General features: G+C 43.0%; 1 protein-coding gene and 1 pseudogene across 9 annotated transcripts in view; one reads left to right on the forward strand and one right to left on the reverse strand.

Annotated features, from left to right (window-relative positions):
• Positions 1-20,424, reverse strand: part of LOC147013166 (AMP deaminase 3-like) — a 76,955-nt gene that overhangs the window by 9,001 nt on the left and 47,530 nt on the right. For all 9 annotated transcript variants that reach the window (XM_085854785.1, XM_085854790.1, XM_085854784.1 and 6 more), the window contains 3 exons: positions 16,262-16,366; positions 15,890-16,021; positions 15,034-15,200 (listed from right to left, as the gene is read on the reverse strand). In XM_085854785.1, coding sequence (XP_085710911.1) covers positions 15,034-15,200; positions 15,890-16,021; positions 16,262-16,366 — 404 coding nt within the window. The remainder of the gene's footprint in view (positions 1-15,033; positions 15,201-15,889; positions 16,022-16,261; positions 16,367-20,424) is intronic.
• On the forward strand, positions 1,844-4,280 carry LOC147013167 (uncharacterized; annotated as a pseudogene).

A 20,424-nucleotide genomic window follows, 5' to 3' on the forward strand; every position in this document is an offset into this window, starting at 1 on the left:
GTTCAGAGTGCCAGCGATAGCTCGCCTACTCTTCTCGAAGCACACCATGGGATCCTTAATGTCCACCAACGAATGCTGGCAGACAGGACAACCGTTTAATGCCCATCTGAGGGATGGCACACACATTGATGAATCACCCTGCCTGTGAAACATCAGGATGACAGTTACAGCTGGGTCAGGATTCAAACCCAGGCTAGACAGCTTAGAGGTGAGTGTGCATACCTCCAGACCATCCTGCCAGCCCATTTTATAATTGATGTTCAAAATGAATAATTTATAAACCAACATTGCTAAAGCCAAAGATGATGTGCATTTCACATTTTTGAAGAGGATGAGAGGTGATTTTGGGTTGGGGGTTGATGGCCAAATGCAATGACAAGACTGGCAATCAAAATTCAATGGAGTACACGTGAAAGCAAGAAATTATGATTCAGTAAACAGAATACTTATTATCTGCCAATGCACTCACAATCATTTCAATATACTGTATATTGATTACATTGCATTTGTTGCTGAAGAAGACATAACTGTGTAAATATTTATCCTTTTGTTAAAAACATTTTTTTATTGTGGTTATTTTGTTACTTTGCATCTATCATTGCTGTCTGAACGCTCGACGAGACAAGACTAAATGTTGGTTTCCATCCTGTTACATGAAATAATCTTAGCTGTTCAAAGGAACACCGTATAGGTACAAAATTTTGTTTATAGTGTGTTGATATGAGGTGCAGCAAACATGAAGATAGCAAACAGTGAGACCTGGCGTCAAGGAATACAATACAGTACAATGAACCTCGATGCAGGAGGAGGCCATTTGGCCCATCATGCCTGCGCTACATCAACACGTTTATATTTTTTACTGGTGGGTACTTCCCCGCCTGCTGGTCTGCTATAATGGAGAAATAATCCAAACAATAAGACCTTTAAGAAATCTGAAAAAAAGTCCAAAAGTTCGAAAATAAAATTTTAAAATTCGAATTTTTATTATTTTTTGGAAAAATATTTCACAGAAAACCGAACGAGGGACCTCCTGAATACACAGTGGAAATTTGGTGTCCATCAGGACAAGGGTCTGGGAGTAGTTACCGGACAAACAGACAAACATCCACGCAGACTGTTTTATATACATGTTACTATAAGCACCCGCTCCCTACGGGAGTGACCAGCGGTGTTATGTTATTATCCTTTTTCAAATCTGAAATTCAACATACCTTTCCAAAATACCTTCTCGCTGCATAATTCAAAACACCTCACTGCACTGGAAAGTGTGGGGACAGGAGTTCTTCATCTTCTTCTTCTTCTCCTTATTTTCCCTTTGTAAGGGTTGAGGTCCAACGACACAAAGCTTCTGCCCTACCTTGACCACAATACTCCTCCACTTTATTCTGTCCTCGGCCAACTTTCTCCACTCTACGACCACCTCCACCTTACTGACATCTCTCCTCCAACAATCCTCCCACCTCAACCGTGGTCTAACTCTTTTCCTCCTTCCTTGCTCCCTCAATCTATCTGCTCTTTTTCCAATTCTCTCTTATCTGTATCTGCACTGAAAAGCAGTTAGGCCATGGGCCAGATATGGTCCACGTGCACCCCCACTCCCCCCACAACCCTTCGACCCCATATTTTTCTGAAGCCTTAGGGTCCCCTGAGCATGAATTAAACTGGTAACTGAATAAACTGGGACTCACTATCCATTTTCCAACCATATCTAACGGTACCCTCAAAATGTTAACTTTTCGTCAGTTTCACACGTGAAAAACCCCCTGACTGATAAGATCTATGCTACATGCATTTACGTATCAATATTTATTTCCAGGTGACGTGTTCTGATTGAAGTTGCATGATGGAAGAGCCACCAGCAAAACGAAAACGTACAAGTGGCGAACCTCCTGTAGTTCCTGTGTGCATAGTTCATATCAAGGGTTTGAAATATGGTGAATTGCACTTGCTGTCAGAAGATAAGGATGGAGAAAATAAACTGGCCAAACTGCAGGAAGTGAAAGTGCGACCGGCACAACCTCCGTCATCTTGCCGCATGATGAAGGAAGCATGTGACCTGATCCCTGATGTGATAGGAGAGCATCATGGCTTTCACTGGCAGTGTTATAAACGTTCCACAATGAACCTTGACAAGCTTAAACGTTCTGAAAGTTCATCACAGACCACAAATGTTACTCAACAGCGCATGAGCCGCAGAAGTTCAAGTGACAAGATTATATTTAACCCTGACTGTATTTTCTGTGGTTCAGAGAATCGGAAAAAGATTAAAGTTAAAGGTAGCTGGACTAGCCAGGGCCTCAACCAGTTTGAATATGATGGATGGAAGTCAGTGCTTGAGATGGCAGAGAAGAAAACTGATGATAAACTTCTAACAAGAATCAGGGGGTATGGTCTCTTTGCTTGTGAAGCGAAATACCACAAGAACTGTCGCATGCAATACGTGCAGAGAGCAAAGAAATGGGAAAGTACAAATCAAGAAGCAAAAATTTATCAGATAAATTTAGAAGCAGCTCATAAGAAGGCATTTGAAGCTGTATATAAGATTGTACAGAAGGATGTATTACAAAATCTGAAAATTTTGAAGCTGTCTGATTTGAGAAAAATATGCATTGACATCCTAGAAGACAGTGAATACCGTAATATACACCGTAATCCGGACTATCGGAGCCACAAGCTTAAACACAAACTTCAAAGTCATGAACCATTTAAAGACAAGCTATCATTCTGTGACATGGGAAAGTTCCAATCATACATTTCGCTCAGCTCAGACATCGATACCCATACAGCAGCGAAGCATGCCTTCGAGTTGGCATCAATGGATATGATTGAGACCACAGGTACACAATGACGACAGTCCATTTTAGATGATTTCTCAAAGGCACTGGATCCTAAATGGCCACCAAGTCCCTCTGATCGAATGGCACCGGAAGATGTCATCCCAGATGTTCTCCAACAGCTCCTGTGCTACATTTTTACTGGAAAGGCAACACCCACTACCCCTCGAATCCAGAGACTTGTTCAATCCATAGGGCAAGACATTTGTCACGCTGCTTCCAATGGATCTTGGAAACTCTCAAAACATATCCTTATGTGTGTTTCTCCACGACATCTTTACAGGAGTAAGAAGCTCATGACTTTTTTTGAATAGGTTGGGGCATTGTGAGAGTTATTCATTTACGCTGGAACTGGAGACAGCACCAGCAGAGGCAGTGATGCAGTCATCAACACGGCTATCCAGTCAGATCATCAGGTCACCATCTGGGCCCGCTGTATTCCACTCAGAATTTGACAACTTTGATTCACTAATAAATGACCTCACAGGTAAAGGGTCAGTCCATACTGCCCACGGAATCATGCTTCAAGAAGTTGATGGAGATGATGTTGAAAAATGCCCAGAGATGCCTTCTCAAGAGAAGGGTAAAAGGCGGTCTCTCCATCTGACGGACACAGTTATACTTCCTGACTCCTATATCACCAAAAGACAGAGTCCCAAGCTGAAAGTTAATCAGCTACTTTATCCAGGTTCTGGAGAAGCAATGGAGCACTCAACTAAAGTGGAAATGATTTGGATGATCATCAGGATGTTGACAAAGAACAAACCACAGGTTCCTGGCTGGTCAGGTTTCATCTCAGAGACAGGCGAGACTCCTACAAAGCTGACAACTATCGATTATTATCCAGTCATTAACCATCCCATAACGGAGTACAAAACTGTACAAGAATGCTTGCGTGCTGCTGAAGAGGCCACCAGAGAAGTTGGACAGCCTTATGTCATTACTACATTTGACTTGGGAGTTTGCATGAAGGCCTACCCATTAGTGTGGAACTCACCAGACAAGTATGAGAGCCACATAATTCTAATTGGCACATTCCACCTAGTATGCGCTTCTATGAAGATGATTGCCAAAAAGATTGCTGGGTCTGGGTTAGCAGATGTTCTCCTGGAAGCAAGACTGATCAGTGGAGGATCTTTGAGTGGTGTGATGTCCGGGAAGCATTACGACAGAGCCCTACATTGTCACAAGATTATGTTGGAATGTCTTGAAAGATTGCTCATAGAGGAGTACCTCAAAGATAAAAGCACTGATGATCTGCTCTCGTCTTTCTCTGATGAATCATCGGATAAGCTACGTGCCCTAGTAGATTCCCGCAGCCAAGATACTTTGAATGCTGTCTTGATGGACATATCTTCTGACAGCAAGTGTAATTCACCAGATTTCAAACCCTTGATATGAACTATGCACACAGGAACTACAGGAGCTTCGCCACTTGTACATTTTCGTTTTGCTGGTGGCTCTTCCATCATGTCACTTCAATCAGAACACGTCACCTGGAAATAAATATTGATACGTAAATGCATGTAGCATAGATCTTATGAGTCAGGGGGTTTTTCATCTGAGAAACTGATGAAAAGTTAACATTTTGAGGGTACCATCAGATATGGTTGGAAAATGGATAGTGAGTCCCAGTTTATTCACTGTTACCAGTTGAATTCATGCTCAGGGGACCCTAAGGGTTCAGAAAAATATGGGGTCGAAGGGTTGTGGGTGGGGGGGGGTGCACCTGGACCATATCTGGCCCATGGCCTAAGTGGTTCTCAAATTCTGGTCCGTGGACCACTACTGGTCTGTGAGCTCTATCTAGGTGATTCGCAGAAAGTTTGCAGAAGAATTGAGAATATCTGGATTTGATCCTGTACTTGTTTTATTTTTTGGCGTTGCTAAATGAATTTTTTTTGACCAAAATAGATTTTTTCATGACATCAAAGAACATCTTGTTCCTCTCAAGAAAGAATTTGAACATTATGTTTCAGTAGAGCCTGAAGCAAACAACTGGATACGCAATCCTTTCGAGATTGAAATGAGTGAGCTTCCCTGTGGTTTCTCCAATGAGACATGAGAGTGCTTGCTGGAGCTTTCTTGCGACGAACATTAACATCAGGATTTAAAAGACATTCCCTATTTGAGTTTTGGATTCAAATAAATGGAGAGTACCCAGAACTTGCAGACAAAGCAGTGCGTTTCTGGGGCTATTTGCTACGATGTTCCTGTGCGAGACAGGATTTTCATCAGATACACCCTCAAGTCAAAATACAGAATCAGGATGAGTGCTAACATTGACAAACATGACACCCGACACCCCAGAACTTTGCTGAAAACAAAACAAAACATGCAAACCCATCACATTTGAAAGGTGAGACTGCAGTATTAAAATTAGGACATTCAGTAGAGCACATACCTCCGCCACGTAATGCTTGATCCACGAGAACGTTATGGGCACAGTACATTTTTCAAATATCACGCTAAACAGTACCATATCGTTTTTGACCCTATCTCTCAATGGTGAGGAATCACATTAAAAAAATAAATAATTCTCGAATCTGGATCCGGATCCGGATCTCCACCGAAATCGAATCAGTTCAGCGTGGTCACACGCCCAACCTGTCCACAAAATTTGATCCGGATCTGTCCACAACTTTTTGAGATAGTCTGTACACAACCAAACAGACAGACAGACAAACAGACAGAAAGGGGTGAAAACATAACCTCCTTCATCCTCGGTAGCGGAGGTAAAAGAGTTTTGTGCTTCAATTTGTAGACCAAACTAGAACGGCACTCTTCGACGTCATGATGTCGATAGATATGCCTCCGTCCACACTCTTACTTCATTATACGTACTTGTACCAAGTTTGATTTGGATCCCTTCAGCCATTCTTAAGTCATCGTGATAACGAGATTTAGCACAGATGGGCATACAACCAAAAACATAATGTCTCTGGCGAATTCGTCAGCGGGGGCATTAAAAAAAAAAGTTTATTAAGCAATTTGCCGAGACCCTCAGCAATTTTCAAGTAGTCTGCGAAAAAAGAAAGGTTGAGAACCACTGTGGTAAAGGGTGGAGACTTGTAATACTCTTGCCCACCCAGAGTAGTGCTTCACAATACACATTTACATGGAGAATTTGCTCCCCATCCCTCCCCATTTCCCCTCCAAAACCACCCGCAAGGATAAACACACCCTTATACACTAATTTGGGTCATGCTGATCCTACGTAGCAAGTCTGGATGTAATCAGCCCAGAACTACAGGAGTATCAGCATGACAAACACACACACACGCACGCACGGACGCACGCACGCACGCACGGACGCACGCACGCACGCACACACGCACAAGTCCGTGAATTATCGTAAAAATTACAGTATTTTTTATTGAAGGCTCATAATGGAAGTGCTACCATTCATACATCTTGCACACACATGGACAGATGGACGAGACAAACACAGCCAGTGAGCTTGGGAGAAGTGCCATCCCTTCTCCGGATACTCTGGGTACCAGTGACGTCACAACAATGGTGCAGCTTTTCTCACCACACTCAGTGGGGTATTTCCTCAGGAGGAATTTCCTCATTCTCCATCGATGTCAACCGATGGGGATCGTCTGTTCTCGATCCTTTCAAATGCTGAACGTGAAACAAGGATGCAGCACGTACCATTTTTAAAGTCTTTGGTATGACTCGGTCAGAATTCGAACCACCGACCTCCCAGACTCACAGCGGACGCTATAACTGAGTACAATCTATGAGTTTATCGACTCCAAGGAGAGGGGAGGAGAACAGTGGGGCAGGGACAGAGACGTCACCATGACGGTTATATGTGCAAAGCTCCAAGAAGACAACATCACTCTTGTTTTGTTTTGCATCACTCTCTTTACTTCTGCCAGCCCCATGTCCAAGCTTTGCTGCACCGCCTTCAGCTCCTCCTGACCCGCATTCATTTCCTCCTGGCCCACCTTAATTTGCTCCCTCAGTGTTTGCATACCACTCCTCTGTTGAGCCATCATTTGTTTCATTTCCAACATTTGATTCATGTCAAATGGCTTTGGCAAAACCGATCTGCAATTATCGGGTGTGGATCCCATGGGGATCGCGAGGTCCTCCGTGAGGGAGATTTGATGGTGGGGGTCCCCAAGCATTGTTGTTGTCACGGTTGCCCCCAACGTTACCTCTGGGTATGGCTGCAGGGAATGATCTCCCTCAAAGCTGTCATCCTGAGCCATGGATTCCTCAAACATTGTTGTTTCAAAACCCACCTGAACCAGCTCGTCTTGGTCCACCATGGTCCGAACAAATAATGAAATAAAACTTACATCCTGACCTGCTCTTAATTTGGGGGGTGCGTTAAGCACACCCCAGGTTCGAATCCCGGTCCAGACACCAAGTGTCCAGGGTTTGTACCATTCCTGACACTAAAGTGTTGCAGACCCGGGGTCGGGGGCAAGAAGACCACAACGGGGGGGTTCCACAGTTCCACACAGAAGACCACAGCTACCTTGGGTTCCAACAGACTTTATGGAATCGCAGGCTGTTGCACACGAATAACTCCATGATGCGGCAGGTCTCTAATCGACTATGAACGCCAATAACTCGACCACATGACTTCGGGTCCTCCATCTAATGATTACCAGTTACCTAATAGTCACGTGATCTAATTACCAGGGAACACGCCCTCAGTACACCTTGTTCAAACCAGATTACCTTAATGGATCAGCTGCTGGACATGCTGGACCAATGAAGGAAAAGACGAAAATGAGCTGGGAACATTTCTACACAAAGCATTTATTTACAATTAAGCGAGGAGAGGTATGTGGCACAGTAAATTGGGCTTATTATTATGTACAGCAGGGATAGCAAGGAATTTGTGGGGTGTGACAAAAGGCAAGCAATTTACAGAAGCAGACACAGAGCAAACTTATCCCGTTAGAACTTCCACAATCTTAACTTATGCTACGACAGGTGCCATCACACACACATACACACATACAAACACAAGGAAGATGAGACAGCCAAAAAGAAAGAGAGCACATGAGGACTAACGGCCTCGCAATACCTGGTGCAGTTTGCAACCCAGTTTGCTTTGGGGGAGGGAGGAGGGAGAAATACTGGTGTCTAAGGTGTGGGAGTGGGAGGTGTGGTGCGGTGCAATATGGGGGGTGCGGTGTCGTGCCAGAGGAAACTGTGATTGCGAATCAGTAATGGATGATCTTTTGTGTGTCCAAAGGGGATGAGCTAGAGGGGTGAAAAGAGAGAGAGAGAGGAGAGAATATGTGTGAGGCAAAATATTCCTAGCCCAGTCGTGCATATGTCTGTGAGTGCAGCGTGTACCTCCGTGAGACACTCGGCTTGAGTGCTCCCACCTCAAGAGTCGGTGTGTTATCTCCTGCTTAGTCACTTTGCCGGGGCTCGTGGAAACGTGCGCTCCACACTGGTTCCGAAATAATGTCGGTCGCACACCAACCCCGAGTGTATATGCAGTGATGGGCAGGCAACAAGGAGCAATGAAGAAGAGAACGGAGCACAGAGGCGAATGAGAGGGCAAGGCAAACAGGTGAAGGGGAGGGCAAGGCAGGCAGGCAGGCAGGCGAAAGAAGAGGGCGGACGGCTTCGCGATCCACCTTTTATAAGCCCCAGGCAAAGGGTGGGGTGACGACCCGAAGCGACACGCCATAACCCGAATCGCGCTTCCCTATTGGGCCATGGCAGTCATAGCCATGCCCTGCCAGGCTCCTGGAGTCATGAGCAGTCTAAATCGCACATCCGGCACGGCACGGACCAGAGCTCTGTACCGAACTCCCGGACCACTCTTCCCGTGACCCCCATCCCTCGCCGCCCATCCTGCCCTATTCTGGCGACTGACCAAGGGTCGTATCAATCCTGCGTGCCCATTCGGGGCACTCCCGGCGAGACGCGGTTGGTGCTGCTGACGTTCTTAGCTTGTTCCCGCATCACGCGGTCTGAGTAACCTGAGCCGTGCAGCACACCTCTGTTTAGTGGTGAATTGTATCGATACAGAGGTACGAGGAGGTGCGGGATAATTTTTTCCATGTGCGGGAGGCGTTGGTGGTCAAGGTGGTGAGTTTTTGGGTGAGCGATGGCTGAGCAAGGTGAGACACCATTGTAAATTGGCGCACAGATTTGAATGAAAGGGCGCGCCATGCGCTCGCTGGGCAGCATTTTCGTTCTTGTTGTGATTCTTTCACAGGTGGCTGCTCAGGTGCTGTTATTCATATTGTGTGTGTTTGCTTGATTTGATTTGTACCATGGATAAAAGGAAAGGGTTGAAATGGAAATCAGGATTGAATGGAATATAGAGACATAATTAGACCTCGCTATAAGACCCATGCAACGCACTTCGTCCCGTTAACCCACTAGAAATGAGGGGAAGATTTGACTGCACGAAGACTAATGAAATAACTGCCTGTGGATCACTGTATGTGGAGTGTCATGAAGGCATGTGGTTTTGCAGAGGAGCAACAAAATATATATATATATATATATATATATATATATATATATATATATATATATATATATATATATATATATATATATATATATATATATATATATATATATATATATATATATATATATATATATATATATATATATATATATATATATATATATATATATATATATATATATATATATATATATATAGCCTGGTGTGTTGGCGCAGTGGTTAGGGCAGCGGCTTGGGATACAAAAGGTCCTGAGTTCAAGCCCCGTTGGGCCACTGAATTAATACACCAGGGGGTTGACTCAGCCTGTCATCCTTCCGAGGTTGGCGAAATGAGTACCAGTATACTGGGCCGGTGTATACCCCGGTTAAAAATAGGTGTACCATATCCCTGTGTGTCGTAAGAGGCGACCAGGGTTGCGTCAGGAAGGGCATCCGGCGTAAAACATGTGCCAAATCACTGTGCGGATCATACGGATGATCCGCTGTGGCGACCCCTAACGGGAGCAGCCAAAAGAAGAAGATATATATATATATATATATATATATATATATATATATATATATATATATATATATATATATATATATATTGGGATTCGTACATTTGTTAAAGCTTTGTTTCTCCCAACTCAATTCACTCACCTGCAGTTAATTAAACTATATATTCCTGCTTGCTGTTCACAAAGGAACATTGGAATGCTGTGTGTAGAAGATATAGGCCAGCGGTATAGGTCAGATTTTTTGGTACTTAATCAACTGGCTTGACACAAAGCTACAAGAGGTCTCATATAAGAGATGGGGATCTCAGTAACTCATTTTGCCCTGTTGTCCTCATTTTTTGGTGTGCGGCCCATGAAATATTCACACCTGAAGGATACCCCCATTGGAAAATTTTGACCATTTCCGAAAATCAGTGAATTAGCCATAACTACAAAGCAATGCACCCTATTTTTACATGATTGGTATTGAAATGTGCAGAATGAACAGGGGAATACAACTAGTTACTTAATGGAATACTTCTAGATAAATTTATGTACATTTGAGTGCTTTTAATAGAAAAAAGACGTAATTTCCGGACCGCTAACTTCGAAAATCATCAACTTCAGAAACAAACATCTGCCAATTGTCATATTTTTTTCTTTATTTTATATGTGTTCAGTTTACAATATCAATATAATGAGAATATTTTGAAACAAATTTCTACTAGCAAATTATATGATATAGTGACTGAAGTTTGCACAAGTTATCACATATAACATATATGATAACTATATGTTACACCAATACACATTGTTCTACAAGAAATGAACTAAAACATATATTTTGAGTGAGTGTCCTCGATATGTTCAACCATCACTGTCCGTGTCATTTTGGTCACCATGTGACAGTTCGTTGCCACACTGCCTGTCGCTGGTGGCACACATGCACTCGTTAGTGCAAGGCAAACTGTCTTGTGAGCAGCTGCAGCTGTTGGTACATGGTTCACTCCCACGGCATGAACACACAAGACAATCTAACATCTCCGCTGATGTGGGTCCATCAAACAATGTGGGATGCAGCACACCTTCTCCTCTGTACCATCCACGACCCTCTAGTGTGGGAATTTCTGGATTTGCCAGGTGGGCATTCATCCAGACTCGGGTTTGGTGAACGGATCTCTTCACATGTTCGAGAAAAGCTGGTTCAGACGGAGGCAACTTATGCACTGGGACATCTTTGGTCGCTGCGAGTTTCTCCCGAAGATCATTCAAATTTGTGTGTGCATCCATATATTTCCCTTGAGAATCATACATGGCACTGACTAAATGTCTTGAAGCAGCCACTGCCTCCAGGAGATCGTCAGTGGCGAGGACTTCGAGGTGTGGACCATTATTCTGAAGATGCAGTGTCTTCATAGCTTTCCATGCTTTCTTTTTACCATAGCCGAAGAATGCTGATACAGAGTCACATCCTGTCAGGGCATGAAACGCAGGAAGCCGGTACATATTTCTGGAAGCAAGCTGTAACATATCTGATGGACCGGGATAAGCTTGCATCCTGCTGATGTTCTTTTCTCTATCCATATTTCGGCAGTGTCCCGCAACTGTGGAAAGTAGTGGACTGCTAAGACAAGCACATCAGTGCTGCTGATTTGATTGTAATGGACCCACGCACATTGTTATGTCTGAACTCATCATCGGCATGCTTCACATGAAGAAATATCCGAGAATCTGCCTCTTTCTGCAATGATGAGAGTTGACTGTCATGATACATTCCTGCAGATGAAAGGCATGCTGTAAGCGAACCATCAGAGAAGCCACCAGCCAAATAGATCCGCTTTTCTTGGTGATCTGAAAGTTATTTTGCTGCTGGTGCATGTTGCGTGACGTGACTACAGATGAAGTGTGTCAAGGTGGATTTGTTTGATGATAGAGCCATGAATTTCGTCCATTGTGGTACTGGGCGTCCAGCAATGACTTCGTAGCTTCGGGATCCACCAGCAACAGCAAGGCGTCTCGTTCTTTCGTCTGTCTTCACAGAATTGACATCATCATATTGGTCGATGAGGGTGTGGTGTGTTTTGATGCAATGAAGCAACTGGTTTAGGTAACACTGTGCCAAGTTACCAAACGTACCACCATTTACACCCAGGATATGAAGTTCAGCCATAGCATCCCTGATGTACACGCTGCGATGTTGGTTATCACTGGCAGTGTTTTCGTGCTCTTCATCGACTAGGCCCTCGAGAATATGCCCTAGTTCTGCTTTGGTGTTCTTCCATGGAGCTCCATCTTCATGAAAGATAGATGTCGGAACAGACGTAATGGGATAGCTCAGGACATGCTTCATGTTCAGGTCAGGGCGGACTTGACTCAATAGCAAAGCAGGGCGGAAAACCATTTCCGGGTTGATTGCAACCAATGCTTTCTGACCCAAAATCAGGATTTTTGTTTTCTTTTTGGAAATCGAAAACGTTTTGAGTTTGGATTTTGGGATTGGCTGGTGCATGCTTCTCTGCCCCCAATGCAAAGAGATTCTGTGATGTGCTCTTCCATATGTCTTTTCCCCAGGTCGTGGACAGACAACAAGGACTTCTGAATATCCTTGGAAGCGATGACACCACTTGATATATTCAATGGTCCAAATATTCAGATGGGTGTATCCTTCAAATGTGAATATTTCATGGACCGCACACCAAAATATGAGGACAACAGGGCTAAATGTGTTACTGAGATCACCATCTTTCATGTGAGACCTGTTGTAGCTTTGTGTCAAGCCGGTTGATTAAACTCCTAAAATACAGCCCTTTATCGAGGTTTACCGCTGGCCAAATAAGGATGGGGTCAGTCTTGAGTAATCCACAAGAATGCTGTTAGCAGCATTAGGGAGTAACTTCGCTTCCTTGTTATATTGCTTGATTCATGGTTGTTGGAGGATATAAGCCAGCTGCTCTCAGCTGGCCCTGGGTTGAAAGAAAGGACAATTGCGAGATAAGTATTGTCAAAGATAGAACCGTATATAAGAGAGTGACCCAGCCGACTCTGGCAGAGCGGCACTCTCCGGCTTCCTCAATTGCTGAATTGGTGTTCCTGGTGGTTTGCTGCTCTCCGTGTACACGTATTGGTGGGTAATAAACGGTTTTCTCTCAAGTACATCGACGTCTTCATACCTTGGTGAAGGGTGATCGATGACCCGACATGTGTGTATATATATATATATATATATATATATATATATATATATATATATATATATATATATATATATACATATATATATATATATATATATACATATATATATATATATATATGCATCCATACATCAGGACCATACTCTGTGCAGAGCATTGGTGCTGCATAAGCAGTCTCCTTGACTATTGGGTACAGTCCTGGATGGGTTGCTACTCCGACACAGGATACCAGCATGCTGGCACTCATTTTATCGACCTCGGAAGGATGACAGGCAGAGTCAACCCCACTTGGTATTCATTCAACAGCCGAGGGGAATTTGAACTCAGGATCCTGGGATCCCAAGCCCGCCACCCTAACCATTAAGCGAACACCAGTCATATCAATACTCTCGAGCGCCTATTATCAGGCCCCAGAGCCTTATCTTCTCTAAGATTACCGAGATGTTCCTTTACTGTAGATGTTGTGTTTTGAGCCTGGAGTGTCGGGGAGCATGCGGATTGGGTGGATGGGAACTTTTTTGGAGGTCGGAGCTGCTGCTGGGTTCAATTCCGTGGTTTGACTTTTGGGATTCGGCTCGCGTTGGGAAATTATGTGGCTTATCGCATTTTGGTTGGAAAATGTGTGCTGAAATTTCTTTAAAAAGGCACGTAACACTAGCCTCGTTGGGTGTTTATAAGCATTGCAGATAGGTTGTGATAGGCTCTAGGGTCTATTGGCCTGAGCTGGGTTTTGGGGTTTGCACTGTGGGGTTTGGCTTGGTAGTGAATCCAGCTGCTGGAAGGGTGTTCATTTTTCCAGCATGCATGTGCTTTGGCACTCTGGGTAGTGTGTGACTCTCTCAGAGAGATCCAGTTCCAGAGCGGGGAAACAGGGTGGCAGCCACAGTTTGAGTCACATACCTCAAGTGAAGCCCATGTTATAATCTTTTTTCAAAATATTACGTGCTGTTTGAAAGTGGCGGGTGTTTTTGCTATCTTGTTTGAACGTGCTGTTTTAAGTTACCTCATTTTGTTAAATCCTGTACTGATGCCGGCAGATGGGACCATCCTCCCGCTTCCCCTCAAGTCCCCCTCTCAAATGGAAGTCAAACTCCGTACCACACCTCCCTTGAAGTCCCACTGTGAAACACAAATCCAGAACACCTCCTTCTGCTCTCCACTTCCCCCTCCTTGCTCCCCATCCTCTTCACCCCCACCTCCTTCTCGCACCCCCTACCTCCTGGAGTGTATAGCGATGTGCGGTAAAGCATCGCTCTCCCCCCTTCCTCTCTCTCCCCCATCTCTCCCCCTCCCCCCCTTCACTCCCTCTTTCCCTCTCCTCATTTCTCCATCAGTCAAGTGACGGGTTTTATTAGGTGGGCTATATTTGCTGGCCAAACATAAAACACAGTGAAGCCGAGCGGTGAAGCTCTAAAGCCGTGAAGCCTCGGTTGACCCATGTGACTATATGTCTGGTATTAATCACGTAATGTTTGAATGTTAGTTGCTCCATGCCTTCATTTATGAATTGCGTACCTTTAAAACCTTTAGAGTTTTGACGCTTTAGATCTTGAGATTCTTTGAACCCCTTAGATGCCGTCAGACATTTACATATTTTTGACCACCTAAACCTATTTCGACCTTTCGAACCGTTAAAAACCCCCTTGAGACGTTTTAGATCCTTTAAGACCCTTTAGACTCCATAGACCGTTTATACCCCATAGACACTTTAGACAACTTAAATCCCTTGACCCTTTTGACCTTTGGACCCTCTTAAGACCACTTACACCTCGACGAATTAACAATCTTACAGAGATGCAAATATATTAGTGGCATATTAGCAAACGAATGTTTGGCAATAATACAATCACTCATTATCTACATCACAGGATGCAAGGCATCCCAATTCTTGTAGTTCTGGAATAAAATTAAAAAAAAAACTCTTACACAGTCTATGTAGAATCAGAACATCTGCCTAATATCATCAACTTACTGCCACACATGTGCCAAAATAGACTTGTTGCAAACGGCGCTGCGAGATACAAGCAACCTTTGTACATGCACACACACTCACTCACAAATGCCGTGGAAGTTGCACCACCCAACGTATGTGAGGGCTGTAGACTTCTTGTTCCACAAACCAGTCAGCCAAACGACTCCACTCATCCGGTGACGTTCCGCGTACTGAGATACGCAGCTCAGTGAAGCAATTCCCAGCCATTTGCTTGTAATTGGCTGCCACCCCCTACAAATTCAAAAATGGATTGTGTCAAAACACTACATCATATGAATGGGATGATGCTCACAATTTGCAGGACTGTATGCAAAATACATATATATGTATATATATGTATGTATATATATATATATATATATATATATATATATATATATATATATATATATATATATATATATATATATATATATATATATATATATATATATATATATATATATATACATATACATATACAACATCCCAATGATGCATTTTCCCACCTTCAGCATGTGAATGAATACAATTTGCGCCAAAGCAAGGAAGAGCAATGAAAATCAAGAGGATATAAACAAAACAAAAAGAAAGTCAACGATAGAGCCTTCATGGTCTTCAGCATTGAGAAGGTAAAAATCAGATTGTGAGCAATCGATAATGTTGTGGATATGAAAATTTCAAAGGAAGGGATCCTCGAGATAAGAGAAAGAGAAAGAAGACCAAAAATGGACATCGACAGGAAGGCATGTTCCAAGAGTTTGCTAAGTGACTCTCAAAACGTCCATTACATTGATGAAACTTAAACTTACTTTGTTTGACACTTGAAGAGTTTCACAATTAATTTTTTTTTTTTTTAATGAGAGCCTAATAAACTTTCCCTCTTAACAAGCTTCCCTCACATATCAATGCTTTCAGTTAACAAAACCCAATTGCAACACCTTGATGAGGTCAGCGAAATAGCGTCCTTGTATCAGGTTGTCCGTGTTGAGGTAAACTTTTCTCAGCTCCGATCTTCCCAGAGGATTGTACTTCTTGCCAAACTTGTCAAACCGATCAAATGTGTCTCTGTCCTACAGAGACATTTCGAATAGACATTTTTATAGCAACCGAACGATTGTTACAAAAAATATATCCAATCATACACTTTGGGTAATTAATCAGTGACTATTAGAGAATGACTCGATGAACTGAGAATTTTGTCCAATCAAAAACAGAGTTGCAGGCTGTTATGGATTAGCAGCCTTGTGAGTGGTTGAACCACAGCCCAGTTCACAAATTGCATTGGAAACAGGCCATTTATAGCACCTTACCACATGCACATCCAGTGTGTCCAATCGAATGTTCTGAGGGTTGAGATGAAGCTTCTGATACAACTCACAAAGACCAAATTCATGACCAGAATCGTCTTTGTACACCTACAGGAGAGATCATCCGAAAACGGTTGTAGAAAACTGCACCACCGTTTCATGAAGAACACAATGCATGAGTCACAGAAATTACGAGGATGGTTCCAAGTCAATATCGACTTTCGTGTATAAGATTCCCATTAAACTATCGAAACTGAAAAATAGTAATATTTTATTTCATTTGTTTTGCTGTAGTTTATAACCAATACCCATAATAATAATGTGTTCCGAGCTATCATGCATTCGCTGAAGACCAAGATGGCGGCAAGCAAGATAACTACTGGAGGATGGAAAAAGTAAATAAAGGGTCATTCCGGGCCAACTCACCTAAATTTCAAAAACCTCCCCAGGTCACCTCCTCAGATTTTGCTGGAAAAATTCTTAAATGTATATTTATATGGCTCTACCCACCATGCAAAAGATTGGCTTTCAATTCCTCATAGTTTAAAAAATATCTATCTCTACAGACCTTTGAAATTTGGCCCTAAAAGTGCCAAATGTGAAAAACGCATTTTTTTTTTCAACTTCAGGGGCTTATAATTTTATAATGGACTCCTCTAGAAAGTTAATATTGCAAATATTTACTAATTGGGCATGCAATTTTTTCAATTATGGCACCAGATAGCTTCTGGGATGCATATTTCTCACTCTATAGGAAACTAAAAATTGCTTTTGGGCCAAAATGAGCTAAAATAAGGTGAAATAGGAAAATATGAAAAATATGAAAAAAGTTTATATATGAAAAAAGTGAATAATTATAAAAAAACGTGCATGTAAATAAAAATTTATTTTACGATGAAGCCATGGGAGTTAGATAAAATTATTCGGTCAGTAGACACATCTTATATGAGGCAATCTTTAGAAAAAAAATGAAGATCCGAAACCCCTAGCCACATGGTCAAACCAGGGGACAAAATTGGTCCATTTTAGAGCCCTCGGAGGCAAGGGCTTATGTTAAAACTGTTATAATTCATCACCTAACTGTATTATCCCAGAAAAAATGTATCTATGGATAGATAATGACCCTATAATCACTGTGTTATGACGAAAAAAATTCTAAGTTGTTCCATATTTTCAGGAGGGCTCCTATAGTTTCACCTTATTTTATCTCGTTTTGGCCAAAAAGCCATTTTTAGCTTCCTATAGAGTGAGAAATATGCATCCCAGAAGCTATCTGATGCCATAATTGAAAAATTCGGATGCCAACTAGGAAATATTTGCAATATTAACTTTCTAGAGGAGTCCATTATAAAATTATAAGCCACTGAAGTTGGAAAAAAATGCGTTTTTCACATTTGGCATTTTTAAGGCCAAATTTCAAAGGTCTCTCGAGATAGATATTTTTTAAACTATGAGGAATTGAAAGCTAATCTTTTGCATGGTGGGTAGAGCCATATAGATCTACATTTAAGAATTTTTCCAGCAAAATCTGAGGAGGTGACCTGGGGACCCTTAAGTGAGTTGGCACGGAATGACCCTAAACATAAAATTTCTGATAAAATAAAACATCAAGCATTTGAAAATTTACAGATGGGTGGCTGTAAAATATGGTGGTAATTGCCTAACAATCTTATAAACAGAAGGGCATCCATATTAATGAGCACCTTGGGAAGCAAGGAGTCTTAGATAAAGAAAAGCTGAAAGAAGATGCCGTGCACCGACGACATATACATCCTAAAAAAACTATACAACAACGACATACAAGAGCTTCCACTCTGATAGACCAAGTGTGTGGTATAGTGTGTCCAAAGCTGGAGAATGGCTTGAAAAGTGATTGAATGCAAGTGTCGTTTCATTATAATATACATACCTGCTTGGTTTATAGATATTGTTGTGGGAATGCCTTCTCGGGGTAACTTTGAATAATATTGTCGTGTCAGACAGCCTCCCTTAACACGGGACATGTGCCGATATATTTTATCCCGCGGAACCCCGAACGGTTTCTAACGACTGTATTCAATTGAAATTTATCAACAACTTTACCGTTCCCCAAGGTGCCTGTTTGTGTTGAAGATGTTGAGGTCGTGGAGAGATTCACTTACCCTGGCAGTGATATTCATGTCTCTGCTGGCTGTGAGTCAGAGGTCAATAGACGTCTGGGTCAGACCTGGGGAGTCATTCATTCACTGGATAATGGGGTGTGGCGCTGCCGGTACCTGTGTAGGAGGCTGAAAGTCTGAGTTTTCAGGTCCTTGGTGCTTCCAATCTTGCTCTATGGATGTGAGACTTGGACTCTGACCAAGGATCTGAGATGGAGACTTAATTCCTTTGGTACAAGGTCTCTTCTGAGAATCCTTGGCTATCGCTGGTCGGACTTTGTGTCCAACGAGCGGTTGCTGAGAGAGACTCAAACGAGGTTTGCTACCTGCATAGTCCGTGAGCGTCAGCTGCGGCTGTATGGACATGTGGCTCATTTTCCTGACGCTGATCCTGCTCACCAGATTCTCTCAGCGAGGGAGCCTCGTGAGTGAAGGAGGCCAATGGGCCGACTACGTGCCTCGTGGTTGCAGCAGATTGATCGGCATCTCAAGGAGATGGCGAAGGGTCAGGCATCTGCCTGGGGATGACCAGACAGAGGCCCCTGGAGTACCGGCAGAAAGTGTATGCAGCAACGCGCTGCTCTGGCGCATGCTCCCATACCTGATCTGACCCAAGGCCACCCAAATGAACCAAATTTTATGGCAACATACACTGGAGGCAGAAAGATGGAAAACGTTTTTCTTTTTTGACCTTTTTCGGGGTTTATTTATTATGAGTATGCGGAGAAAAATGGACAGAACATGCGAGACAACAGACACAAAGATGGATGTGCAGATAAGGAAAACTCATCTTCAAGAAACAATAAATAATCCCAACCCCACGAGGAACCACAGATCACTCTTCTGAAACAATGGGTTAAACAGGCGAGGACTTTCCTATTGCATGATGCTGAGTGGTGTGCAGAGCGATGGTGGAGCTAGAGAACAGGAATTATGGATGCAGTGGAGGCGAGGGATTGTGAGGCAGTGTCGATGTTTCAAGAGAGCAGTTGTCCATATCCCAATGAAGCAGAGCCGAAGATGAAGAGAGCTGGAGACGAAAAGAGCCAATGAGAGAGACAGAGCCAGAGATGAAGAGCAAGAGAATGATCTGATCTTCTTTTGTACAAAAGGTCCCACTTTAACCCTGTTTGCCTGTGCAATCCCAGCCCTCATGGAGAGACTCTGTACTTTTCTACAAAGCTGCATGGGCAGGTCCTCTGGCCTGCCCTCCATACTCTGAGACCGCCTCCACCTGCGATGGGTCCCAACACTGGCTGCCTGCTGCTTTTGGGAGGTGCTATTCTCTGGGGTATTCCAACCATGGAGTTTCACAATAAAAAAGGTCTATCCTCTCTTCTGGGGCTCCACAGCAGACTATGCCACCATGACTTATGGTGCACCAGCCAGACAGATCACGATCGGTCCTTTTGAAACGTGAAGCGCTGCCATTGTGCATCGTCACCAAAAGACCTCACATGGCCACACCCGCTAATGAGAGGTTTTTACGCACACAATTTTACCTTGACTATACTGTCTATAAATTACATATGCTGCCTCCTCAACGTCACATTTTACAAGATGACCGACTCTGACATTTTCCCTTTTTACACGAGTAAATCTATGCTGTATGAATCACACCACCCATACTATTTTTACAACAATCTACCTATGAACACCCCCACCCCTCCTTTTTCCACATATTAATATAGATAGTTATTTCCAATAGAGCATGTTGAGAATAAGTGTGACATAATTTGATTGCGATATCAAGATATGCGTAATTATATGTGTAAAAGCTGGTATCTTCCTTCCCCCATGTGTGTCTAAAACCACCATTCCTTGACACCTGTTTTAATGTTCATCCCTTTGGAATCTGTCATTTATGTTGCTTTATGCGTTCTGAGAGTCCATCAAGCGCCAAGTTCATACAGGAAAGGTGCCATTATGGTAAAAGCGCACCATACGATCTGGTTGAAAGGGTTGCCCAAACAGCTGAAAAGGAGGAGCTAGTGGCGTCAAGGATGCTAATGGGATTCCGAGGCTATA

Source organism: Eptatretus burgeri, chromosome 14 (genome assembly GCF_056783735.1).
Source record: "Eptatretus burgeri isolate ZD-2024b chromosome 14, Ebu_testis_v1, whole genome shotgun sequence".
NCBI classification, from domain to species: domain Eukaryota; kingdom Metazoa; phylum Chordata; class Myxini; order Myxiniformes; family Myxinidae; genus Eptatretus; species Eptatretus burgeri.